The sequence below is a fragment of the Amblyomma americanum genome, chromosome 5, assembly GCF_052857255.1.
Source record: "Amblyomma americanum isolate KBUSLIRL-KWMA chromosome 5, ASM5285725v1, whole genome shotgun sequence".
In the NCBI taxonomy this organism is placed as follows: domain Eukaryota; kingdom Metazoa; phylum Arthropoda; class Arachnida; order Ixodida; family Ixodidae; genus Amblyomma; species Amblyomma americanum.
The window spans coordinates 205483058-205510691 of record NC_135501.1 but is presented as its reverse complement, the minus strand read 5'-3'; the positions used below and the strand labels follow the sequence as shown (position 1 = coordinate 205510691).

The following is a 27634-nucleotide window of genomic DNA, read 5'->3' as shown; positions in this document are numbered from 1 at the left end:
ACAATGGCGGACATTCGCTCATCTCTGAGGAACACTAATGTCCACGAGCTCTGGGCATGCGAAGAACAAAATAGCTTCGACAAACTTTTCGCTTCAGGACAACTACAAACAACACAAGGGCTTCTGTGGGCAGCAGCCAGAAACCGTATATCTGCAGCAGTCACTTTAGCACCTGCATTTTTTTTCTTAATTCCGCGCCCATCTGTACGCCATATTGCGACGTGCGCAGTGCCATTTATTTCGAGCTCTGGAAAGTTCGAGGCAGGAGCCGCATCAGTGCAGGATCTTTCATGTCTAATTCTCTTTCCTAAGCATTCAATGCGTGACGAAATCATGATATCGTTTATTTTTGTTCCGATATTGATTAAAATCGCACCATCTGCTTCCTGTTCATCTTCCAGGATGAACCCAAAAAAGTGTACGAATCACCGCGTAGACATTCGTTTTTGCGGACACTTGTTAAAACTGGAGCCGTGATAACAGCTCAAGTTTTCCTGCTATATGTAGTTGCAATTCCAGAACAACGCTTAGTAAACCTCTCATCACGATTCACCGCTGTTCCACATATACCGGGTGTTTCAGAGAACTTTCAAAAATTCTTGAAAATATTGGGTTGAATATAGCAAAAAAAAAATAGGTGTAGGACTACACACTCTGCTCCGGCGGACACAATATGCTCCAAAATATCTCTAATTATCCAAAATTAAAATTATTACAAAAACCCACTAATTAACCTTTTAATTATCGTAGCTGGATGGTTAGTCCCAATTGGAAGTTTGATGCTGTAAACAAGATGATGTCATGTCAGTTTTTGAAACCAAGAAAAACTCAATTTCTAGAGCACTGCAGCGCGAAGAAATCCGACGCCTTTTCCCTCACGCGACCGAAAGTGAGCGCACGAGGAGCGCCGGAAGTATGGCACAAGCGAAGCGTCCGCTGGTGACGTGTCGTAGTGAATGCGGCGCCCGATTCGAAACGCGTGCGCTAACTTTCCTCGCTAGAGAACCTCGGCGCCCAGCTTAGACCGCGGCCGGCGTTATCGACTGCTTCGTCGCTAGGAGTAAGGAAAATTGCAGTCATCGTCTGCTACCTGGCCGTCGCTTTTGGGAACACTGATAAGCACACCTTGTGCTCTGCCTGTCTGGTTAACTCCGGAAAGTTTTTTTTTAATCTTTTTTTTCGTCACTATCTCCGTGAAAGGGATAAAGGTACTGTTCTCTGACAGTGTGCAGATTACTATTTAACGTTAAATAGTGCCGGTACATCGACATGAATTGCATTATTTCTGTTAAGCGTCTGTTTCTTTTATGCGGTATCGGCTTGACTGCTGCAATAAATGAGTATGACTTTGTAGATGAAAAGATTCTAACTGAAAACATTGCAATTTTAGCACTAAGGTGTTCCGTACCGGCTGGCTCAATACGGTTGCCGTGTGCTGGATCAGACACGTCCCGTGCTGTAAGAAATGCTAGTACTTATTTAGGAAACCTTGTCCGCAGATGTTTAGCACTTTATAGCTGTATAACAAACAGGTATGAATGAAATTTGTACCTTTCATGGATTCCGTTGGTTGCAGCCCCACTTGGACACTCCAGGAAAGAACTAGTATGTGGGATGATAAGAAGCCATTTTCACATCCCGTGTTCGAAATGCTTGCCGCACATTGCGATGCACAGTACAATGCGGCCTTTGATGGAATTTACAGCAGAACTGAGCATCTCTAGGGGAATCTTTTCATTTGATATCTTGACACGCTCCTTCAAGTCTTCCGAGATTCGCTGGCTCCGTATTGAAAACTTCTTAACGTATCCCCAGAGAAAGGTATCAAGTGGTGACAAATCGGGTGATCTTGCAGGCCACGCTGCAAACACTGGCACTGCAATGGCCTTGTCACACGCGAACCTCCAAGACAAGCACTTGAAATGCAAACGACTGCGCTGCGTTGGGACACTGAAGCTAACACACGCTAACGCAACCGCAAGAACAACTGCCCGATAGCATACAGCCGCCGCCGCGCAAACTCTCCTTGCCACGCTGGCAAAGCTTCTTCTTCTTCGGACGTGGTTCCTGATGCGCAGCGATTATAAGAAAACAGAAGATCAGCCTAGTGAGTAAACGAATTCATGATGACGCACAAAAACGAGCCCGTCGGACAGCCATACCAGAAGTGGCGCAACCCCCCCCCCCTCTCTCTCTCTCTCTCTCTCACACACACACACACACACACACACACACACACACACACACACACACACACACACACACACACACACACACACACACACACACACACACACACACACACACACACACACACACACACACACACACACACACACGCACGCACGCACACACACACACACACACACACACACACACACACACACACACACACACACACACACACACACACACACACACACACACACACACACACACACACACACACACACACACACACACACACACACACACGCGCGCGCGCGCGCGCGCGCGCGCGCGCACGCACGCACGCACACGCACGACGTTCCCCTAACTAACGTTTCCTTACTCCGAGCTACGAAGCAGTCGATAACGCCGGCCGCGGTCTAAGCTGAGCACGAGGAAAGTTAGCGCGCGCGTTTCGAATCGGGCGCTGCATTCACTACGACACGTCACCAGCGGACGCTTCGCTTGCGCCATACTTCCGGCGCTCCTCGTGCGCTCAGTTTCGGTCGCGTGCGGGAAAAAGCGTCAGATTTCTTCGCGCTGCAGGGCTCTAGAAATTGAGTTTTTGTTCGTTTCAAAAACTGACATGACATCATCTTGTTTACAGCATCAAACTCCCAATTGGGACTAACCATCCAGCTACGACAATTTAGAAATTAATTAGTGGGGTTTTGTTAATTACCTGGATAATTAGAGGTGTTTTTGGAGCACGTTGTGTCCGCCTGAGCAGCGACTGTGATCCTACACTTATTTTTTTTTTTGCTATATTCAACCCAATGTCTTCAGGAATTTTCGAAAGTGTTCGCTGAAAGACCCGGTACACTTCGTTGGCCAAAGGCAGATTCCGGCTAACAAGAGAGATTATAGAAGCTTATCGCATCGCGAAGCATCATGCTCCACGTTTCGGTGACCCGCCTGTTTCGTAAACCACGAAATATATCGAATACCTATCCCATAGTTTGTAAATATACCCCTTTTCATTCACATGGTCTCTTTTTTTCCTGCGTTGTCATACTTTGTTTTATGTATATATTGATGATTTCCTTGAATAAACTCATAAGTTGATAGTCAGCGCTGCGTCTTGTTCTTCCTTTCGTGACGTCATTATCACGATGAACAGAAAGGGTATAAACTGCGCGAACAAGACGGGACGAGAGGCACACAAATCGACAGACAAAGCGCAGATCACGCTGAGACCCGTACTTCACACCAAAGAAGACAGTGTGCTATAAAGATTGATGTAAAGAAATGTGTGTGTGATTTGAGTGTCGTATACAAAGGGGAAAGAAAGGATAACGCTACGCATTTCCGTCGGATGGAACCATCGATCGCCTGTCAGTTTCCTGTCCCATGTTGCCTCATATATGGTTTAAACAGCCGAACGGTAGCTGTGACGTATGAGACTGGTTGTGGTCACCTAATCTAAGCAAACGCTAATGTAATAGCTAGTTGTTTCCATTCCCACTCCAGGGGCAGGATCTCGTAATTGTTGATGCGAACTAGGACGAAGATGCAGCGGTTACGGCGAAATTCTTACGTGCCACAATTTACGTGACCACAAGTCCTCGTGCAAGTAATAGCCACCATTCGACTGTCGAAATATAAATCAAGCCGACAAAAGAAAGTAATTAGATTACTAATAATTTGCCGGACGTAGGCGAATTCCACGCGCCGAGCCTATTTTCTAGCCCAAACTTGACGACCCTACTCACTAAATATAGAAGAAAACTATCCACACACTATAAATGTAGCTTCAGAATGTTTTTAGTTGCTGGACTGAAAAATCGCCCTTAATTTTCTTCACAATAATGGTTTTGTTTGTTTATTTGCGCTTTCGTTTTTGGACTTTAATGTTTGGCGAGCAGATAAGCCCAAACTAGTGCCTGTGAAAGCCAGTAGTGGTCGTGCAATGTTGTTGATAACTTGTAACTGACTACCGGTAACTGTAAAAAAAAAATCGTACAGCCTGCGGTGCTGCCTTCGGCTTCGACGTCAATCAAGAGCTCTCACCGCGCAGTTCGGCCCTATATAGCAAGACCTCCTGAACTAGAGACCTGCACACTTGGCACTGCTCCAGCGCGCATGTTCTAGTTCTTGCCTTTTGCCGCTAGGGAACGGCAGCTACGCGCGGCTTGGTGCTACAATTAACCTGTTGAGCAAGATGGCGTCGGTTATTTTACTTCAAGGATGTAATAGTTTTGTCATTTGTCTACATTTTGGGTATTCATCATTCATCCATTGCCTAGCAAAGATGCCATAACGTCTCACGCCTGCATGTGCGCAAACAAAATATTCACCGCTAGGATTTGAAGAAATGTCGTATTTGCATCGTTCATTACTAGGTTTCAAAATAATAAGGCAGGACAAATGCACAGGAAGGCAATGAGAGGAGAGAAATCATTTGTCGAAAGCAGACGATGACGATGATAATGAAAGACGAACAGGTCAATTGAGCGCCCTCAACGGCCAAAAAGTTAACGAAAGTTGGCGCACGCAGTCCCATAGGACCTCGCCAAGTGTGCAGGTATCTAGTTCAGTAGGTCTTGCTATAAAGGACGGCGTGGAACTCACGAGACGGTGCATCTGGCGAATCGCACGAGGGGCAGAAGCTGGGCGAGGTATTTCTTCCTCCCCGCTGCGTCCGCCGATATCCACTTGAGGATGGCGCGGAAAGTGTGGTCCACCTCGCTGGGTGCGTGCAGCCGGTTGTCACTCAGGATGATCCGAAACTCCTCGGCGGTGAGAGACTGGAACTGCTCATCGTTCTCCCAGACCTGCGCCAAGCGAAGGGAGAAAGAAACGGCTTCTTCAACTGGACGACGCAGTCAAGTCGAAGGGATGAGTGCTGCCATCTATGCACGGCGTCTAAAGTCGCGCGTAACCAAAAGTTCCCCCACTACGGGTCCGCGTAAGGCCTTCGCAAGTAAACCAGCGAGTTTTCTTTCGATGCTTCTCGCAACCTTTCCGGTAGGTTTGCAAGAGGTTAGACGTTAATAACAAGATAAGCTAAGGCAATGTAGAAGATAAGGCAACAAATAAAGTCTACGCACTTGCTTTAATTCAATCCCACTAGTTTAAACTGAACGGCTGAAGTATATAGCACGCGGTATTCGCATAAACAGCGCAAAAGACACGGACAGACAAGTAGACGGAACGAGCGCTTACCGTTAAGGATTTATTCAAGCAGAAAACACAAAAATAATAAAATCCTGCAACCAGATGGGCATGTTTGCAGATAAGAAATCAAACACTGAAATTCATTCAGGCTCGTCAAGATATGATATTTCATAGTGATAAATAACAACAGACGAGGCGCTTACGCTTGTGTTGCGACTCATGTGGATAAGGCGTGCTGAATTCTTTCAATTCTCTTTCTAATGCATCTTTGGGCTCTTAAAACACTGAAGCCTGGTTGAACAGGGGAGTTCAAGGGGGTATGTGGCGGAAGTTTTCATGATGCAGTGTCAAGTTCGATAACGGAGTGCTAACCAAGGAACTGTTGTCTTCCTGTAAGCGCTTGTTCAAGCAACTTCCTGTTTGCCTTATGTACACTTATTCCCGCACGTTAATGGTCAGCGTTTGTCTCATCTCTTTGCTTGTCCGTATATTTGGCGCTGTTTCTACAAATGTGAAGCACCAGCTAGCTCAACGTTCCATTTCACTGTAGCTCTATACGAGGGGCTTGTGGAGCGTGCTCGTTCTTCCATATAATTCGCTTTACTGCATCCTAAACGAGCAACCCGGGCCGTGTCGCCGAAGTTCGCCCTGAAGTTCTCACCTCATCGAAGTGCCGGATCAGGTAGCGAAGGGCATCTGCAGCGAGGTTGTCGTATCCCCTGTTGAGGGCCAGATGGTAGATGTTGATGCAGGAGTCTGGTTCCAGGTTCTGCTTAAGCATGTTGATGCAGTGTTCGCGAATCTTACTTATCTGCGTCATCAGAATGAATTGAAGCGAAATAAAATTCCAATGAAGCTCGGGAGTTTATAGCACAAAGCGAGAAGTTTGAAAAAGAATCTTCAGAGAAGATCGCTTTGAGGACTGCCCAGGAAGTGCGAAGCATTTTTTGACTCGAAGTAAGAAAGAGTACTTGATCCTAAATGCCTTTAGTCTTACTTCAATTAAAACGCGCTTTATGGCTTTTCTTCTGTCCCTATTACCATGAGCTAGGTTTTCCTGCATCTCAACTCTATACGAGCGCATTAATAGGGCGACGTCATAGTTATCCAATTGCACGCAAGATCCGCTACATGCGCGCAAGGCACCGTGCAAATCGGAGGCTAGTGTGTACTGTCCAAACTTGTGAAATTATGTATATATTACCGGCTCTATTTTCCAACTTCCGCACAATAGGTGCCGTCTTTGGTATTTGTTTCACGCAAGTATCGGTGATCGCGTCGTTGTTGTGGTATCCTATGACGTGCAAACCACCGCCCTTTTTAAAAAAATAAAGAGATCATCAAATCAAATTTATTTCTGCCTTGAAAAGACACAGACAGCGGAGGCGCAGAAAAAGTTGTAAGATACAGCTTGACAAAGCCGCAGCCCCCTTTAGCTTGGCAGCGGCTTGACAGCAAGGCTTATAAAACAAAGGCAGTTGGTTAACGTATTAACAGGTATACAATAATGAAACTACAAAATAAAGTGAAACAACATTATACAATATTGAATCGACATTCGCACTCGACAGACACAGATGGATAGCAAAGAAGAAAAACATATTCTACATGTCTACGTACATAGCACGCAAAGATTTTTTGACGAACTAAAGAGGTCAAAATTATTATATGCATATGTATTTAACAGGCAAGGAAGAGTGAATTGCAGGCGTTCTCTACCTGAATTTATTCGAGGAGTCGGCACCCCCCAAGTCTCCGCATACCTTGTCGTGTAGCTGGCTTCTCGGGCATGTAATTCAGCAAGGTTACGTATGTAGTTTACATTCCTACGTGTTTCAACTTTAAACCGGATACTTAGACGATATTTATACAAGTTGTGAATTTTTACAACACCACTTTCTAAAAAGAGATCTGCGCTTGGAGAGTCCCAGGGGACATTGTAAATAAGACGAAGGAACTTTTTCTGTAGAATATAGATACGTTGAAGACAGCTATCCGTGGCTGCACCCCACACTAAGTGGCAGTAGTTTAAATAGGAGTAGAAAAGGGAATTATAGAGGAGTAGCTTTATTTTTCTTGGAATAACATATCTCAGCCGACTTATGACCCCGGTTAGTTGGGCCAGCTTCGTTGCTGTATGGTCCGCATGGTGATCCCAAGTCATGTTAGAAGAAAAAACTACTCCTAGACATTTAAATTGTTCAACCAAATCTATACACCGCGTGCTTAGTTTAATCCTGATGGAGGAAAGAAGCACTTTATTTTTAGGACGAAAAATAACAGCATGTGTTTTCCTAATATTTATACGTACACATTTGGATTCAGACCATTTTTGTCATTCAATCATGATTTCATTGCATTCCTGAACAAGGAGATTAAGATCATTTTCAGTAAAAACTATGCTTGTGTCATCAGCGTAATTAATAAATTTCGCAGCGGAGTTAATGGATCCTAATATCCGTCGTTAACGTTAATAAATTGGGAAAGGAGGGCAGGAGAGGGAGCCTGGACACCGTGACTGCATTGTTCGGTGTCAGGTACATGGCTGCTAGTGGCAAGGGGGCGCCCATAGCACTGATCTTTAAGCAGGAAATTGCCAAAGAAAATATCTATGACAATTCTAGGGAAGATCTTTGTTGTTTGAGGCCAGAACGGGAGTTTTGCGGACTAAGACATATAGAGTCAGGTACCACGAGATAGACACGTTGTGCGTTGCGTGCGGAGAGGAGGGGGAAACGGATGAACACTTGATACTTTTCTGTAAAGGGCTTCACCCTACAGTGGAAAGCAGCGGGGCTGATTTGCCCAAGGCATTGGGGTTTAAGGACAGTGAAGGGAAATTAGATTTTAAGCGGGTAGAAGTAACCAAGCGAAGGTTATCTGATTGGTGGCTAAAAGCAAGACAGGAGTAAAATTTCATAAGTCATGGCTAGGTGGCTTGAGCCACCGCCCGATTTAAGGGCTCAGCCGTATCCATCCATCCATCCATACTGATCATAACGTCACCGAACTTGCAGCTGCACGGTAACCAGTTCTCTTTGGTTCTATCACCGCCGTTGAGAAAAGTCCTACAGGACAGCGATCTAGCCAGGTGTATGCTGTCGCGACCGTCCTTCCATAACACTGCAATACCGGATGCGCTGATGTCCGCTCGCTTCTTAGACGACATCCTTTTGCATCCGTTCATGTTGCGAACGAGCACGTCGCAGCAGCAGAGTACGTTCATCAGAGAGGTACGCCCTCCCCTGGGTGCTCACAGTTAGACATTGGGAAAATCGATAAATAGTATGTCATTTATCGATTCCATTAGTCCTATCAAATAGATAAACAGATGAGTAATCATAAATGGCGTCAAATATTATGCTTATATCTCTCAGTAACAATCTCTGTCACGATAAACATTGTCACTTGAATGCACAGGAAAGGCTATCGCTTAATTTTCTTTTTTTTTAACTTGTTACTGCCGCCAGATCAACGACAACGAAGCGGAGCGGCAGAAGCGGGCGCAGACCGCGTGACGCGCGCTCGCAGCCGCCAACTGGGCATCTCAGCTCTGTTCATCGCGCTGGTTGATCGGCTTGGCACCGGGAAGCCATAGCTACGCTCTCTGTGTGGCCTCATTTCCGAGTCCAGGCCAAACCTGCCACGTCTGCTTGGTAGCACCATGCATCGAGACCCACGTCTGCCGACCTCCTCTGACTGACGTCACTCCTGACCGCCAGCGCACTGAACGTCTGTCTGCACGTTGGCTCATCGGCATCCACGATGGGCCACTCCATGGGGACTACTAAAGTGACACCGCTACAGCCTCCGACGGGCAGTGTCCGGCAGCCGCCGCTCCTTGCGACCGTTTCTTCACCGATTATGCGACTCCGCACTCCTGATCTCTGGATTTGTTTCATGTCGGCGAACCGAGCCACCTCCATGTGATCGCCATCGTGACCCCATCAGGCACTACGTCATCTAGCGCACGTATAAAAAGGACACTCCCGTCGCAGTTGACCCCTGTGTGTCGTGCCCGATTGATCTGTCTCTCTGGGTTATGGCTCAAACGTTGGCACCAATTCTCCGTTCGGACCTAGCTGCCAAACGCACCGTCCTCAGAAGCACCTTCGTGAACGAAGCATCTAGCCGACTGGATTATTTGCACTACTCGAATTATGTGCGCAGACCTTTGTACCTGGAGCCCTCAACAAACCGCCAGTTTGTCGCATCCCACAAGGTGTTCGTGGTTAAGCGAGACTAAAAGGGCCACTACGCTCACCGGGAAGAAATGCATTCTGTGCAGAGGCTGGTGACAGAAGATGGACACGCCTCAATCCCGTCTTCAGGCTTCTCCGGTTCCGTGGGTAAACAGACCATCCAGAGATAGCAAGCCTTGCCCCAAGAAGACCTAAAGCCTGTGGGTCTGGCCGCCCGCTCCAGCCACCAGCCTTGGCGTGTCTGATTTTCAAAAGTGTGACGCTGATTAAGTCCTTGAGGAAAGAAAACGCATACCACATGTTCTGTCACCTTTCTTAAAAGATTCTTACTGCTTCGATAGCATCTTGCTACCTGTTCCCAGCATTCTGTGAAGATTAAGGGTCATCAGTTAGCTTGACGGAATGTGTCACAGTCCGCACGGCGCATGCCCACTGCCAACGGCAGGGTGCCTCTATTCTGTCCTGCGCGACGGCTGGTTGGCTCGGCACCGGGCAAGCTCCCTTCCGTGTCCTGATTTCTGAGCACAAGTCGAAACTGGTCACACAACCACGTCTGCTTGCTAGCACCGTGCATCGGAACCCACGGCTTTCATCCTCCGTTTAGAAGACTGCAGCGCTTCTGATCTTTCCGCCAGTTTCTTCAACCGTCACCACATGGCTCAATCAGCCTATTGAGCCTCGGAGTCTACTTGTGCCGTCCTACCCCCATGTAGGGCCTCATACTTCGCACTCCTTCGAGAACGGACGATAAACAGGGGCGCAACACCTATTCCGCCCTTTCTCGCGACGTCGCAACCGCAGCTGCCCTGAAGGGGTGACTTGAGGTATTCAAGACATTCGAAAGTCACCCGTTTGAACTTGCCCGCCTGCACACATCTTCCCTGCGCGGTGAATCTGGACCAAGAACTTCGCGGAACCAGCATCGGGCCTTCGGGAGCCGCATATAACCAGTCTATGACAGCCAAGCCACCGCAGTGATGCTGCAAGTGACAACGCCGCACACACGTCAACTGCCACACAACGGCACCACGACAAGAGGCCCGACTTCGTGTCCCTGGTGATGGCTTCCCTCCGGCCTCGACATGTTGTACGGCCCGTTTTGTACACTTATTGATTTTCATATCCACTGTCGTGCATAAATCGGTGCATGACACTCAAGACGATGCATGCATGCAAAATTTTTCTTACAGCTGTGCAGAATTACAGCACTTCGGTCTATCGGTCTTCTGCATTCAAGCGGGCACGAGAGTATAGGCGTAAAGAACTAAAGCGAACTGGAAAGCTTGGCGAACAAATAAGCCGATTATGATTGCAGCCCCAGTCCAAAAGCGTCCTAACTGCTTGATTACAGTATCTTGCTTCTTTCTGTTAATCGAAGCATGTAGCCCCCATAATTTGGGATCCTCGCCGCCAGTCACGACTGCTTTCTTCTACTGTCGTCATCTTGCACTGTGCGGTGCTCTATATCTTAATTACCTGCTCATTATTAGAACGACGGAACATTTTAGTCTTCCTCTCACTATTCTGTCATCTTTCTCTTTTGTTCTTCGTCCCATTTTTAGCGACCCTAAGTTTAACCAATAGGATAATGCCGGTTCTGTCGCTATCCTTGCGGTTCTGGCCTTGGCCCGTACACACTGCCTCTTCAGCTGCGCTAGGTTAAAATGACGACAGTGCTAGTCTTCTCGATCCAGTGTCTGTAGGAATTCTCCCGCTGCCTTTTATTCCGTCCAGAACTTGAAGCCACACTTCGCAGAGACCGCACTGGTCGGGTAGAACTCAAGAACGAAGCCAGAGATTACACTCAAAAGCGGCCACTCAACCAACGGTTTGACCTATTCTCATGACGTCCCGCTCAACCACCTTGCATCTATTAGCGTGCATTTGTTAGCGGCCGTGGCAAGTCAAACGTGGTTCACCTTAACGACATATATAGCCGCCGCGGTGGCTGAGTGGTTATGGCGCTCGGCTGCTGGCCCGAAAGATGCGGGTTCGATCCCGGCCGCGTCGGTGGAATTTCGTTGGAGGCGAAATTCTAAAGGCCCGTGTACTGTGCGATGTCAGTGCACGTTAAAGAGCCCCAGGTGGTCGAAATTTCCGGAGCCCTTCACTACAGCGTCTCTCATAGCCTGAGTCGCTTGGGGACGTCAAACCCATCTAAACCAACCTAAACCTTAACGACATATATACGATAGACCAATACCACCGCCGCGGTGGCTCAGTGTTGGTTATGGCGCTTGGCTGCTGACCCGAAAGACGTGGGTTCGATTCCTTCCGCGGCGGTGGAATTTCGATGGAGGTGAAATTCCAGAGGCCCGTGTGCTGTGCGATGTCAGTGCACGTTAGAGAACCCCAGGGGGTCGAAATTTCCGGAGCCCTTCACTACGGCGTCCCTCATAGCTTGACTCGCTTTGGGACGTTAAAACCCCCATAAACCAAAAACCTATGCCATTAGTTGTACGACTTCCTGTATGGGTCGATTTGCGCTTTATCCTTGAGTTATACTTGAGTATAGGCCGTTATTCCATACATGCCATCTTTAAACACGTTTAGTCGCAGCATGGGAGCGGTGTTAGCTTCACTGTCGTAATAGTATCGTGTAGTTCTTGCTATCTTTGTCATAAACAGCAGTTGTGAATAGAAACTGACCGGGCTAGTTCCTTCCTGTCGAGTGCATTCATCTATACCGTTGTACCTGTCGTCCTGCTGCACCATGCTACAGGTTAAAGCAGGTATCTCAATACCCTTCTGTCAAGCAGTTAATCCCGTGTCGCCATCAGCGCACTGTCAGCGCACAGCTGGACTTGGCCTTGTTGACTGTCCCCAACTCACGTTGTACTTCTCGGCCATCTCGAGCACTTGCCCGACGTTGTGTAGCCCGATGCGTCCGTGGAGGGGCACGTGGTAGGCGAAGTCGACGAGCAGCTCGAGCATGTCGCTGCTCATGTCACTCACGACCACGCGGATGGGTGGCATCCACTCCTGCTGCTCCTGGTCCTGGTCCTTCGTCATCGCCTTTTTGGTCACGTTGAAGAGGTTGGCGCAGCCGGAGAACCTGCAGTGTGACAGGCGGCGAGAGACACGTGGAAAAGCCAAAGCCCCTCGTCGTGTGAATTAACAGGAAGCAAAGTAGCTCTGCTTGGGTGCCACAGCACACGCTACAAAGAAACAGAATCGACAAATAGCGCGCGGACACGTCGAGCCTCATGAATTTTCGTGGCTGCGCTACAGAAGCCTGCGCACTAAACGCTATCACGTGCTTATAAACTGCTGGATTCAACAACTAAACGTTTCGCCTGACCGATGTAGCCTAACGACGGGCTGTCTTAATCGTAGTTTCCATTCTTCCTCTATGACTCCACGTCCCTCAGTCAATCCGCTAATCAGGTTAAAATGGCGCGAATGACGGTTTCGGTAGCTGACGCTGGAAGTGCAGCCAGTAAGAGAAGAAAAAAAGGTAGATATTACGCTCGTCTCTGGAAAAGAATTTACAGCTATAGACGTACTGCGCACACTAATCTGAACACCGCGAATTGAACTTCGCAAAGCCATTCACTGTTCTCATATCGCATTTATCTTATTTATTATTTTTTAAATATATGTATAAACGCGGATCTAGTGCCAGAATAAAATCAAATGCGTTATAACTGATGTACATGGCCGCTCAGTATAAAAGGGAATAGGAGAGCACGTGCCCTACGCGCATCGCGAAACGCTGCAACCGAGAGCGGCAACGGCGCATGCGCCGTAAGCACGGCCGGCTGCTCTCGGCGGCAGCGCATCGGGAAGCGAGGAGGCCACGCGCTCCCGTGTTCCATTTCATACTGAGCGACCCTGTACAGTCATGGTCCAGGGTATTCAGGGCACACGGTCGGTTTTCCATTTCAGGTGTGTAATGGGGACATGAGACATTTGTAAATCTCTGTAGTCACAGGAAAACCATCGTCCTCACATTTTAATGCAATTTGGTCTTTAGGGAAGGCGTAACGGCTCAACATTATGGCTCAAAAGGGAACCGTGTCATCTGAAGATTTTTAAATCAAGGTTCTATTCGTAATTAGGCACGTACCCCTCTGCTCGAAAGAATTTCAAAAATGCGTTTGAGACAGCGAGTTAATAAAGAACCAAATAATGAATGGGGAGGGAACGAGTAGCAGAGGTGAAGGAAAAGCAGACTACTGTGGAGGAGACAGGCGCGAAGAAGGTGGGAAGACAGCCATTAGGCGATGTACAGAGTTTGGAAGCCGCATACAACATTTAGTTGAGTGACCCGACATAGAGCTTGAATACACCGTACACTAGGGAAACAGTCGGTGGAAGCTTCCAAACACATCTCTGCACCCCGCGAGTTGGTGTTACTTGTACAGCGAAAAGATACAGCTGTTAAAAACTTTTCTCTTTAGGACTATTGATTAACTGCCATTCATAAACTGTGAGAACATGCCAAATGCGCTCCATCGCGTTCTGATTTTTCTGGTTATTTTTCTCTCGTGGTCGGTATCTGCGGTCACTACGTGCCCTAAGGAGACTTACTCCTTTACCATAACAGCGCTTCGTTGACATTCGTAAACTGCGGTTGTCTTCCGAAACTGTTGAACCTTACTTTAAAAAAAGGACACTAAATGACACTGCCAATAACTTGCACCTAATTTCTCTATTACTGAACGTGTAGTAACTTATAATGAACGACTTGTGAATAAAGCACAATGAATTTGCCGAAAAGAGGTACAGAATGTGCCCATTAATGAATTTTGAAAAATGCACATGATGTGCCAGTAAAGCACATTGTGTCAATAACAGACACTAACAGGTATGCGACAACTATTGACTGCGTGTCGAACTATAACTTGCACAAAATGTTTTAGTTATTTAATGCACGACGGGAAGTGTATGGGGCAGTGGAGGGCGCTAAATTGTTCGTTTTTGAATGCTTAACGGACCCAGAATCAGTGATTAACAATGACATGATATGTCCGTTATTTACTGCGTAACAGACACTATGCAAAAAACACTTTCCGTTACATAATGGCGGAAGGAAGCTGTATTTTCCATTAAAGGGAACAAAATATGTCCGTTATCAGGCATCGTGTCAGCTTAACAGCCTCAGAGTTTATGACTAATGGACTCTAAATGTTTCCGTTTTTGGATGCGTATAAGGCATACCGAGTGTGCTATACAGATGGGCTCAAAATGTAAATTGGTTGTTGTGGAAAGGAAATGGCGCAGTATCTGTCTCACATCTCGGCGGAAACCCGAACCACGCCGTAAAGGAAGGGATGAAGGACGGAGTGAAAGAAGAAAGGAATAAAGAGGTGCCGTAGTGGAGGGCTCCGGAATAATTTCGACCACCTGGGGATCTTTAACGTGCACTGACATCGCACAGCACACGGGCGTCTTTGCGTTTCGCCTCCATAGAAATGCGGCCGCCGCGGTCGGGTTCGAGCCCGGGTACTCCGGCGCAGTATCCCGAGGGCCCTAACCACTGAGCCAACGCGGCGGTTGTCTATTACTGAATGTGTAACAGACACCGAATCCCGTTTGGACTTTGAATTAATAATGAATAACGCCACCTTTAGTGAGTACGCAACGGACATTAAACTTTTGAATAACGGACCCTCGAAGCAACAGTAACGGTCAAATCCTGTGTCAGTTATAGTATGTGTGACGCATTCAACAGTGCAGTACTGCGGGCGAAATGGTCCGAGAGGAAATCCGGGCAAGAAAAGATCGAAAGCACACCTGGCTGCCATGACAAACCGGTGTGCCCACACCTCTGCTCCGTCCGTAGCCTTGAACACGACGTCGCAGAACTGGCGGGCCTTCCTCTGCTCGCTCAGACCGGGCATGGCTCGCGAAGCGGCTCCGGGGGCGAACGCTGGCTGCCGGCCTTCAAGGTCGGCGAAGAGCAGCCTGGCCTCAGACCAGATGGTGATGAGGTTGTCCGTGTCGGCGTCCGCATTGGTGCCCACGGTAGCCACGGCAGGGGAGCTCATCTCGGGTCGCGGTACCTCCTCGCAGCTAAGGGCAGCAGGGCAGGGTGAGCGAGAGAGAGCGTCCGACCACCGGGCACAGCGGGCCGACTGAGAAGGTGGCTTGAACACACCCCCTTCACACCTCGGAAAGCGCGCCAACGGTAAACACCGCGCGCTGCGTGGCGCGATTGGTGCTGTTGACCGTTGTTGACATCGTCGTTGTCGTCACTTGTGCTCGATGTTGCTGGGACTTGCCGTGTTTGCCCTAACGCATCGCGACCCCTATTGCAACGCGAAGGATTATTTTCCCGGAGCAAAACGTGAAAAAAATGGCCCGGTTACGTAGTCGCATTTGTTCAATTATAACGCACTGGTTAATTTTGTCTTATCGGTGGAAAAACACGTTTTGAATGCAATCAGTCTGATGAGGATGACGATGGGGGTGATGGTGTAAGTGATCACGTGTCCTAGCCGTTTTAAACTAGTTGGCACTGTGAGTGTCCTAACTAGATATACATTAACAAAAGAAGTGGATATTGTCCTCTGAGCTCGCGGGGACGCCTTCCGATTTGGGCCGGTCCCCGAATGCGGATTCGTGCCACTAGGCACCTGGGAAACAACATTGTGGCGTACGACTGCAGAGCCAAAGGACGGTACAGAAAACAGGCTTTTCACAACTGATTTATCACCGCTAGAGGAAGATTATTATTTCAAAGCTGTCACCGACTTTTATTTTTCTTATAAAAATCGCAATAGCAGCACCCTATTTGCCGTATTTTTTCTCAGTATGCAGTGCCATTCAGATAAAATGCATTCATGGTTATGAGCCTACATTTTTGTCAACAAGCTGTACGTCCAGGAGGCAGCGCTTAACGCAATTATTGGCCAATTCTCTTCCTAGATGTAAACGTAAAGATTTTTAACGCGACAGCGTTAAAGACCTCGTTTGTCCATAAATTCTGGCGTTGGCGTTGTGAGCGAAAAATAATCAGCATGGCTCTGGCAGGTGGTTCCCAGAGAGCAACCTGGAAGGCAGATGGGCCACTTAGGTCACGTAACCTTGCGGCGTTATCACAACCGTTGCCCAGAAATTCCGGCGTTGGCGTTGTGAGCGAAAAATCATGAGCATGGCTCTGGCAGGTGGTGCCCAGAGAGCAACTAAAAGGCAGATAGGCCGCATAGGTCACGTAACCTTGCGGCGTCATCACAGCCGTTGTCCAGAAATTCCGGCGTTGGCGTTGTGAGCGAAAAATCATGAGCATGGCTCTGGCAGGTGGTGCCCAGATAGCAACCTAGAAGGCAGATGGGCCGGCTAGGTCACATAACCTTGTGGCGTCATCACAACCATTGTCAATAAATTCTAGTGCTGGCGTTGTGAGCGAAAAATTAGGAGCATGGCTCTGGCAGGTGGTGCCCAGAGAGCTACATAGAAGGCAGATGGGCCGCCTGGGTCACGTAACCTTGCGGCGTCATCACAACCGTTGTCCAGAAATGCCGCCGTTGGCGTTGTGAGCGAAAAATCACGAGCATGGCTCTGGGAGGTGGTGCCCAGAGAGCAACTAAAAGGCAGATAGGCCGCATAGGCAACGTAACCTTGCGGCGTCATCACAACCGTTGTCCAGAAATTCCGGCGTTGGCGTTGTGAGCGAAAAATCATGAGCATGGCTCTGGCAGGTGATGCCCAGATAGCAAACTAGAAGGCAGATGGGCCGGCTAGGTCACATAACCTTGTGGCGTCATCACAACCATTGTCAATAAATTCTAGTGCTGGAGTTGTGAGCGAAAAATCAGGAGCATGGCTCGGGCAGGTGGTGCCCAGAGAGCAACCTAGGAGGCAGATGGGCCACCTAGGTCACGTAACCTTGCGGCGTCATCACAACCGCGTTGTCCAGAAATTCCAGCGCTGGCGTTGTGAGCGAAAAATCATGAGCATGGCTCTGGCAGGTAGTCCTGAGAGCAACCTAGAAGGTAGATTGGCCACCTAGGTCACGTAGCCTTGCGGCGTCATCACAACAGTTGCCCAGAAATTCCGGCGTTGGCGTTGTGAGCGAAAAATCATGAGCATAGCTCTGGCAGATGGGCCACCTAGTTCACGTAACCTGGCGGCGTCATCACAACCGTTGTCGAGAAATTCCGGCATTGGCGTTGTCAGCGAAAAATCATGAGCATGGCTCTGGCAGGTGGTGCCCAAAGAGCAACCTAGAAGGCAGATTGGGCACCTAGGTCACGTAACCTTGCGGCGTCATCGCTACCGTTGTCCAGAAATTCTGGCGTTGGCGTTGTGAGCGAAAAATCATGAACATGGCTCTGGCAGGTGGTGCCCAGAGAGCAACCTAGGATGCAGATGGGCCACCTAGGTTAACCTTGCGGCGTCATCACAACCGTTGTCCAGAAATTCCGGCGTTGGCGTTGTGAGCGAAAAATCATGAGCATCGCTCTGGCATGTGGTGCCCACAGAGCAACTAGAAGGCAAATTGGCCACCTATGTCATGTAACCTTGTGGCGTCATCACAACCGTTGTCCAGAAATTCTGGCGTTGGCGTTGTGAGCGCAAAATCATGGGCATCGCTCTGGCAGGTGGTGCCCAGAGAGCAACCTAGGAGGCAGATAGGCCACCTAGGCCCCGTAACCTTGCGGCGTCATCACAACCGTTGTCCTGAAATTCCGGCGTTGGCGTTGTGAGCGAGAAATCATGAGCATGGCTCTGGCAGGTGGTGCCCAGATAGCAACCTAGAAGGCAGATTGGCCGCCTAGGTCACGTAACTGTGGCGTCATCACAGCCGTTTTCCAGAAATTGCGGCGTTGGCGTTGCGAGCGAAAAATCTTGAGCATGGCTCTGGCAGGTGGTGCCCAGATAGCAACCTTGAAGGCAGATGGGCCGCCTAGGTGATGTAACATTGTGGCGTCATCACAACCGTAGTCACTAAATTCTAGTGCTGGCGTTGTGAGCGAAAAATCAGGAGCATGGCTCTGGCAGGTGGTGCCCAGAGAGCTACCTAGAAGACAGATGGGCCACCTAGGTCACGTATCCCTGTGGCGTCATCACAACCGTTGTCACTAAATTCTAGTGCTGGCGTTGTGAGCGAAAAATCAGGAGCATGGCTCTGGAGGTGGTGCCCAGAGAGCTACCTAGAAGGCAGATTGGTCACCTAGGTCACGTAACCTTGCGGCGTTATCACAACCGTTGTCCAGAAATTCCGGCGTTGGCGTTGTGAGCGAAAAATTATGAGCATGGCTCTGGCAGGTGGTGCCCAGAGAGCAACCTAGGAGGCAGATTGGCCACCTAGGTCTCGTAACCTTGCGGCGTCATCACAAGCGTTGTTCACAAATCCCGGCGTTGGCGTTGTGAGCGAAAAATCATGAGCATGGCTCTGGCAGGTGGTGCCGAGAGAGCAACCTAGGAGGCAGATGGGCCACCTAGGTCACGTAACCTTGCGGCGTCATCACAACCGTTGTCCAGAAATTCCGGCGGCATTGTGAGAGAAAAATCATGAGCATGGCTCTGGCAGGTGGTGCACAGAGAGCAACCTAGAAGGCAGATGGCTACCTATGTCTCGCAACCTTGCGGCGTCATGACAACCGTTGTCCAGAAATTCCGGCGTTGGCGTTGTGAGCGAGAAATCATGAGCGTGGCTCTGGTAGGTGGTGCCCAAAGAGCAACCTAGAAGGCAGATTGGTCACCTAGGTCACGTAACCTTGCGGCGTCATCACAACCGTTGTCCAGAAATTCCGGCGTTGGCGTTGTGAGCGAAAAATCATGAGCATGGCTCTGGCAGGTGGTGCCCAGAGAGCAACCTAGAAGGCAGATTGGCCACCTTGGTCACGTAACCTTGCGGCTTCATCACAACCGTTGCCCAGAAATTCCGGCGTTGGCGTTGTGAGCGAAAAATCATGAGCATGGCTCTGGCAGGTGGTGCCCAGATAGCAACCTGGGAGGCAGATTGGCCGCCTAGGTCTCGTAATCTTGCGGCGTCATCACAACCGTTGTCCAGAAATTCCGGCGTTGGAGTTGTGAGCGAGAAATCATGAGCGTGGTTCTTGCAGGTGGTGCCCATAGAGCAACCTAGAAGGCAGATTGGTCACCTAGGTCACGTAACCTTGCGGCGTCATCACAACCGTTGTCCAGAAATTCCGGCGTTGGCATTGTGAGCGAAAAATCATGAGCATGGCTCTGGCAGGTGGTGCCCAGAGAACAACCTAGAAGGCAGATTGGCCACCTAGGTCACGTAACCTTGCGGCGTCATCGCAACCGTTGTCCAGAAATTCCGGCGTTTATTTATTTATTTATTACATACTGCAGACCCTTTGGTCCAAGCAGAGGGACATTAGTATATATACAGATAATAATGAACAAAACAGGAACGAACAAGTACACATTTATACAATTTTTAGTCACACTGCAGTGAGCAAACCATGGTTCCAGTCAGATACTGTCCGAGGAAAAAAGGAAAATTTAAACGTATCAGTTCGAGCATAATAGGGTGTGAGTGAGTCAGGATGATGATGTCTTGTGAGGCGCGTAATTGCAGGCGTTAAATAAGGTGATTTATTCATTTGAAGTTTGTTGTTAAGAAGGAGGGAAAGGAACTGAAGTCTTAACTGCTTTCGACGTGATTCAAGAGTGGGTATACAATTGTCTGCCATAATTTTAGAGGGAGATGAAGCCGTGCGAATTTATTAAATATAAACCTAACTGCCTTTCTTTGTATTCTTTCAAGGTGACTGATATTTGCCTTAGTGTGAGGATCCCATGAAATACATGCATACTCGAGCTTTGGTCGAACAAATGAAAACAGAGCTGTGAGCGAAAAATCATGAGCATGGCTCTGGCAGGTGGTTCCCAAAGAGCAACCTAGAAGTTAGATTGGCCACCTAGGTCGCGTAACCTTGCGGCGTCATCACAACCGTTGTCCAGAAATTCCGGCGTTGGCGTTGTGAGCGAAAAATCATGAGCATGGCTCTGGCAGGTGGTGCACAGAGAGCAACCAAGGAGGCAGATTGGCCACCTAGACCACGTAACTTTGCGACGTCATCACAACCGCGTTGTCCAGAAATTCCAGCGCTGGCGTTGTGAGCGAAAAATCATCAGCATGGCTCTGACAGGTGGTGCCCAGAGAGCAACCTAGAAGGTAGATGGACCACCTGGCCACCGGATAGTGAGCAAACTGTCCATCATGGCAGGTGGCAGTTATGTTAATGATTGGTCGCTCGGGAAGACAAACCTGGGTCGCACAAGGCGCACCGCTGGCAGTGCCTGCCATCGCAGGGATGTGGCGCATCGCTTAACCGCTGCACCAGGAGGTTTATGAGGTCTCTAGGTAGTTATGAATGTAAAGGAGAGAATGACCAATTCCGCATAAATGGGAATTAAGCTATTAAGCTATCGCGTCATACCCTTCAGGTGGAGCTCAAGTCTCCCCTTCAATTTTTTTCTTCGTTAGTGGAGATGAAGGCTACTAATAAAATCCCCAGGAGGAGGCGAGTATGTGACTGCCTACCGAGCTTAAATTATTGCTATAAGGAGGTATTTTTATTTAAATGATAGTTCGTGAACTGTGTACCGAAGTTCACAGCGGTTTGTTTAAACCTCACTCGGGATTAATTCGACCTATATTCAAAATCTTTCCAGATTCCTCCTTGCCACTCCCTAGGGTGATCTTCACACATATCCGTTAGTATTCCATGCCCTTTATCAACGTTCTAAACCAAACCGTGGCCAGACCTGCATCGCGCATGCATATCATTTCGTTTGAGTTAACTGCACAAAGCCCACAGCAATCCTCCAGCCAGATGGTTAAAAACAATACTAAAACAAAACTAACAACGGGGAAGGTGAAGTTAGGCAAGCGCAACGTCTAATAAAACCCGATATAAATGAACTGGGAGACTGAATACTGATAAGAGTGCGGTTGTGTTTCGGCGATTCTTCAGTACATTTCTTTTACGCAGTGCTATTTCAAGACCCACTTATCTCGTTTTTTCTGCTGCTTTTTGCGTTGCCCTTTTTCCCCATGACTACTCCTTCCCAATCATTTTTTCTTCGTTTCCTTTCTTCTTCCCCTGCGAGGGCCTCTATATTCGATCACAATCGAGCCATCCGATTTCAGTACACTCCTGCATCTTTTATATACTGGCTCCTCTCAGCGGTTTGCTCTTCCCTTCGCCTGTGTCCTGTTTCTGCATTTTTTTGGTTTTTGATCTCTAGGACTTTTTGGCCTTGTCGGCACCGAAAGCTTATGGAATGTACCTGCTCAAAAATAAACTCCCCCTAGCACGTCCTGTCTCAGACACCTGTTAATGGTACCCGCGCACGGAGCATGCACATCGTACCTTTACGCGTTTCAGGTGTCTGGCTTGCGCGACGGCGCCGTTGTAACCTTTTCCCGCAGAATTGCATCCCGTAATCTTTTGTTGTCGAATGCACCGCGCCGGTCAGCTTTCGTCTTGTTCTTCTAATTTTTGCCTATACCTGACTGTTCTTACTACCGTGCTTTTCATTCGTCCTTACCTTGTTTATTTGCTCGTTCACTAGAGATGGCGCATACCCACAAGGGGGATTTGCCGTACAGGGAAGCCTCACAGAGGGCTGATACTGCGCACGATTTTGTCACCACCGTATTTTTTCCCTCTGTGTCGTATCCCATCCTTTTCCCGCTTTATAAGTCATGCACCATCCGGCCAAACGTGGCGCTTCTGGTCGCCGCACTTTCTAGATCGCTGAAATTAGTTCGAGCCAACATCCTTACTCGAGAGGTTGGTCCCGGTTACTGCTCTGCGCAAAACGCTTCCCGTGTTTCGGGTGAACGCACAACACATGACGTTTCCTCGAAAATGTGGCGCCATCTGACTTCACTGAAGCTTCTGGCGGGCTGTTAAGGGCGTCCAGAGGAATGCACAGACTCGGCGGAAATTGTATGTGATAAATACAGCGCTATATATATCCCCAACATACGTGGATAAAAGTTCCGCAATACAATCTGTTGGGCGAGTTGGTTTTTGACTTCCATAACAGCGCATTTGACGGCACAGAGACGATGAAGACGCACAACACACAGAGCGCTGACTGACAACTGAATTTATTGGATGACCAGCAGGCTTTTTATAACCACTGGCGACCAGAAGGGAAAAATCGAGTGTATAATCGATATATAACCGAAAAATCGATTGTATAAGCTCAGCCTCAGCAGCAATGTCCCAAAAAGAAATCAAGTATTTCGATTGTGAGATTTTCCGCGTGCCAGTTGTACGCTGGCACTAGTTCTTTCCTTCCACGATTTTGTGCGATTTTTCCTTTCTGGTCACCAGTGGGTATGAAAAGCCTGCTGGCCATCCAATAAATTCAGTTGTTAGTCAGCGCTCTATGTGCTGTGTCATCATCTCAGTGCATTCTTCTGTGCCGTTAAATGCGCTGTGGTTACGGAAGTGGATAAACTAAGGGACCTGACATCGTAACACTCGAGAGCCAGTAAAGTCTTTTCACTCACTCAGTCATGTTCACTGAGACAGATGTCTATCGCTATGATTGCTTAATTCTGTCCAATGAATCCACGCGCGTAACTCTAAGGGACCATTGGTTGTCAGTGTTGCCCAACGCATGTCCCACCCAAGTTCATTTCCGCCTCCCAATTTCAGCTATAGTATTATACATTCAATCTTATGGCCGACAACTTTTTATCGGCAGACCTCTTCATGCGGCCTAGTCACAGTTTCTCTTCGTTAGAACGCAGTGTTGGCAAGACTTATCGACTTGCTGTTGTTTTTTGATTTTTCCTTTTTAGCGAATTATTGAGTGGAGGTGACAGTGAAGCTCTCCGCAAAAGTACCCATTGCTTTCTGCCCAGGCCGAGACCACCTCGTCGAAAGTGATTAGCCTTCCGGGCTGAAGAGGGCATCGAGGCTGATTTACTGTGCCGTCATCAAGGCGTGGTCAACCCTGAAGAGTTCCACTGGTTCCATCGCATTGCATGCTGGACGCTCATTCGCCCATGTTAAAAAAAATTCACACAAGATAATAAACTCTCATTGTAAGAAATGTACAAAACAGCAAGCTCGTGGAGAAAACTAAAAAACTGTCTTGTTTTTTTATATCTTCCTGACTACAAGCTCCTCTACACTGGCAGGGGCCACAGACTACCAAAAGTGCGCTGGTAATGGATTAATGATTAATCATATTGGTGAACAGCAACATTTTTGAATATTCTTTTCTTTCACAGCAAGTAAACATTAAAACTTATCAAGAATGCACTTAGAATAAGAGCGAAATGCCTCTTTTTTTATTACCATACTACAGCTGCTGATGGCACAGTACCTCTCACCTTAAAGCCGACATATCTACAACGCAGGCTATACTGTGCTATGAGCCCCCCACATCTGCTCAAAGAAAGGGAAAGAGTAATATCGACATACAACAATCTAAATTAGAAGTTTTGGCTTCGCACAAAGCTTTGAAATTGTTTAAAAAACAAGCGTAGAATTTACTTCCAACAGATTGCAAAAACAGAAAAAGCTGTAGAAGAATGGTGGACAGGAAATCCTTCTCTGCTTTTACGGTGCGGTAAAACACAAATGACGAAGAAGGCCCCTCCTGCTGTCCCCTCTTTTTCTCGTCTCGCCCGCCGTGGGTATGTGCCATTCAGCCTGAAGTCATCATCATCTTGTCTCTCTTCATGCTGTAAGGTTATGACAAGGAGGAGGCTGCTAGGCCACTGAGAAGTGCACTTTTCCTATCTCCGCAATTTGATCCCCAGTGCCGCCGGGTACCCACCGGTGAAACAATGGGCACAAGCTTTCCCCAGCCTGGTGCCCGGCTTCTTTAGGGTGAAATGCTTGAGAAATGAGACTTTTCACCCCAGCTTTCACCGCATGAGGCGGATTTAGGTTTGCTTGACGGCGGAACGAATCACTGGCCCATCAGTGCAAAGGTTTGGTCCAAAACCCTTTTCCCAAGCATCTCACCTCAAAGAGCCGAGCACCAAAAAACCACCTGGGGTTAAAGAACCCAAAGAACCCCAGGTGGCCGAAATTTCCGGAGCCCTTGACTACGGCATCCCTCCTAACCCGAGTCGCTTTGGGACATTAAGCCCCCATAAACCAACTAGTCTAGGTAATACTGGGAAACTCTATGGACGGTGCCAGTCGCTGTTGCCAGCCAAATTTTGAAAAATGAAAATTGGTTTTGAGGAAAGGAAATGACGCAGTAACTGTCTCACATCCAAGCACATCTGGAAAAGCACTGTAAGGGAAAGGATAAAGGAGGGACTGAAAGAAGAGTTACCCTAGTGGAGATATCCGGAATAATTTCGACCACCTGGGGATCTTTAACATGCACTGACATCGCACAGCACACAGGTGCCTTTTGCGTTTCACCTCCATCGAAATGCGGCCGCCGCTGTTGGGTTTCAACCTGGATACTCCGATTCAGTAGACGAGCACCTTAACCACTGAGCCATCGCAGCGGGTGCCCAACTTGGACCTTCGCGGTATTCCAAATACTTAGAGTGATACTATGGAAGGCACGTCTGTAACGTTCAGTGATGCGTGAACTGCGAGAATGGAGAGCCCTATATCACTCTAAACAGAAAAGGAGCAAAAATGGAGTAAGCTGCTCTACAGGAGAGTGCACTAGATGTCAGCTTACCTTTTGTTTACTCCCATATAGGCATTCATACCCAACAATTCTGGACAAAAGTATTTTTGAGCGGAAAACCGTTTATGAATGCAATTTTTTCATGCAAGATTTCACTATAACAATCAACATATCCGCAGATCACCCGTTGGCACTGTTGCGATTTTTTTACTATTAACGTTTTTGCTATCATCAAAAGCATTCTCCATCTGTTTTCTATGCCGGTCTTGACTGTTCTGTGCAGTCAATAGAAACACTTTAAAAGATTTCACTACATATCAGAAGAATGGACCATTACATGCAATATTTCCGTAACAGAATCGTACAATTTTCAAAATTCTTGTCCGAGAACGTTGGACATGTTCGTGTTTAGTGTATCATCGTAACCACCACCTGCATTCTCCGTGCTCGGGACGCGTGGGTAAACTTCGCTAAGTTTACACTGCAGTGTTTAAAAGTGGTAAGTTGCGTGACTTTAAACTTTTGATAGCACTATCGATGGTTAATAACGATCAATAGTTCGAAAGTGACTATGGGTAGCTTTTCATCCCTATAGGGCTATTCTCGTCATTTTCGTCTAATGACACTCTACTGCCTACGCAGTAAAAGTCTACAAGACAAACGTTATAGAATGCATAGCTGCTGTTCTGTACTGAATCTGGAAGCATTGCAAGTTGGCTAGATATATTCTCACTGGCGGAGTGGAAACAAAAGGTCCGTTCGATTCGCCTGCACTCCCTGCACCAGTTCTGTAAAGTTCTGCAGCGGTGCCACGAGCGTGCAGCGCCAGTTCCAGCAGTTCAAGTGCTGCCTACTTCCAAAACGAATGGTCGAGTGCAGGCCTGGTCGTCCGCTAGCCTTGGCGTCGCCAACAAATTGCAGCCAGCAGCGTGGCGCCCAAATCAACGGCCTCCAACATCCCGAACCGCGTGAAGAATTTTCAAACAGCACATTGCAGCGAAGTGTTGCCATGAATCAGCCTTGATGCAACCTCGCGGCAGCTAAGCGAAACGCACGTGTGTACTTTTACTGAACACGACTGATCAAGGTGTGTGCGCACCGACTTGCATGCTAAGCGGTTGTTGCAACAACGTGCATCATGCGCTGTATGCACGTGTTTACTTTTTAGTTAACATAACCGGCTTCGAGTACTAATATAACTTTATTAGTAGAAAGGAAAGACTCCGGTTACGGGTCCATAGAGAGCACGATGGTCGAGAGACGCAAGGTGCCGGTGAGGGCTGCCGTCCCCACTTCCGTCGCCGCCTTCTCGGGTTGCCACTCATGTTCCATGAGAGTCGGCGGGCCCGTGTGAGGCACTGTTATCATCGACGAGTGGAATAATTTGAGTATATCCGCCGTTTATCGCAAAGTGCAAGCCATCGTCGCGCAAGCGGTCGTCTGCTTCCGTGGCGGCTGCAGCTGCACCATTTCGGCACCGACCATTGAGGAGGTGCAGAGTTTTCCTGCACTTTCCTGAACTAGACCTGCACAACGTCTGTACTTTTTTGAAACGAATGGCGTCGTGCAGACGGCGCCATCTTGCACCACTGAAACGAATGGCGAAGTGCAGCACCGCGAGAACCAGTTCACGTAGTGCAGGCGAATCGAACAGACCTAAACGTTACCATCGAAGCGGCACGGCTAAACGGTACGAGATGCCGTGGAAAAGAAAACTCAAACTCCTTACCAACCCTTAGGAGGCCGAACACGACAGCAGAGCCCTCCTCCGCAACTCCTCAAGCACCACTATGGTATGCACACATCTGTCTCGGAGCCTTTTTTGAGAAGCGCTATTTCAACGCTCCACTACCCCCACAGCCACATCCCGCACTGTCACACGACCCGACGCGCCAAGGACATAGCAGTGGAAACTTGTGCGTGAAGCCTCCATCTTCCGGAAGCAGCTTCTGGTGGGTGCACCTAAGAGCACCCGCCGGTAAAAATACATCTCCCACCTACCAGCCTGCACCCATCTTCCCCCTCAAAACGGTCACCACAAGCTCATCCCCACCATCCATCCACCCTCCAGATGCCTCCACTCACCAAAGCCCATGCAGCACCGGAACGAAAAGTTGACATTGAAATCCAATTCAAGGATGGAATGGGAATGCAGTCACTGTGAAGGTGAAACGAAATGTGCAGCCAATGCTGCCTGCACAGATTTGTGGCATCACATTGTACGATCACCTGTGCATTTTTTTTTCTTTGAAAATTTGGTGGTCTTCTTTTGGTGTTTGAGAACACACATTTCAGTTCATTTTCTATGAACACGTTTTATTCTTTGGTGAAAAATATGGTGCCCCTGCATACTTAAAATTCATGTAGTCTGTTTGGTCGTTTTGTTATTATGGGCAGCTGATGTACCAGTAATTAACAGCCAAATGTTATTATTTGGAGCTGCCCATGCAGAAGAAAATCGCACTGCCATAACAAAATGTACAAGTGTATTAGTGACTGGACGTTGAGACAAAGGTCAAAGTTTAGTTCCAAAACCTTCGTTCTCAAGT

At 48.2% G+C, this 27634-nt stretch overlaps 1 protein-coding gene across 1 annotated transcript in view; it reads right to left on the bottom strand.

Moving 5' to 3' along the window:
- LOC144133519 (kelch-like protein 10) overlaps positions 1 to 15677 on the bottom strand; it is a 33184-nt gene extending 17507 nt beyond the window's left edge. The window contains exons 1-4 of the mRNA XM_077666672.1: positions 15267 to 15677; positions 12360 to 12582; positions 5987 to 6136; positions 4780 to 4982 (exon numbers count right to left, since the gene is read on the bottom strand). Coding sequence (XP_077522798.1) covers positions 4780 to 4982; positions 5987 to 6136; positions 12360 to 12582; positions 15267 to 15520 — 830 coding nt within the window. The 5' untranslated portion in view covers positions 15521 to 15677. The remainder of the gene's footprint in view (positions 1 to 4779; positions 4983 to 5986; positions 6137 to 12359; positions 12583 to 15266) is intronic.
- Between the last annotated feature and the right edge of the window lie 11957 nt (positions 15678 to 27634).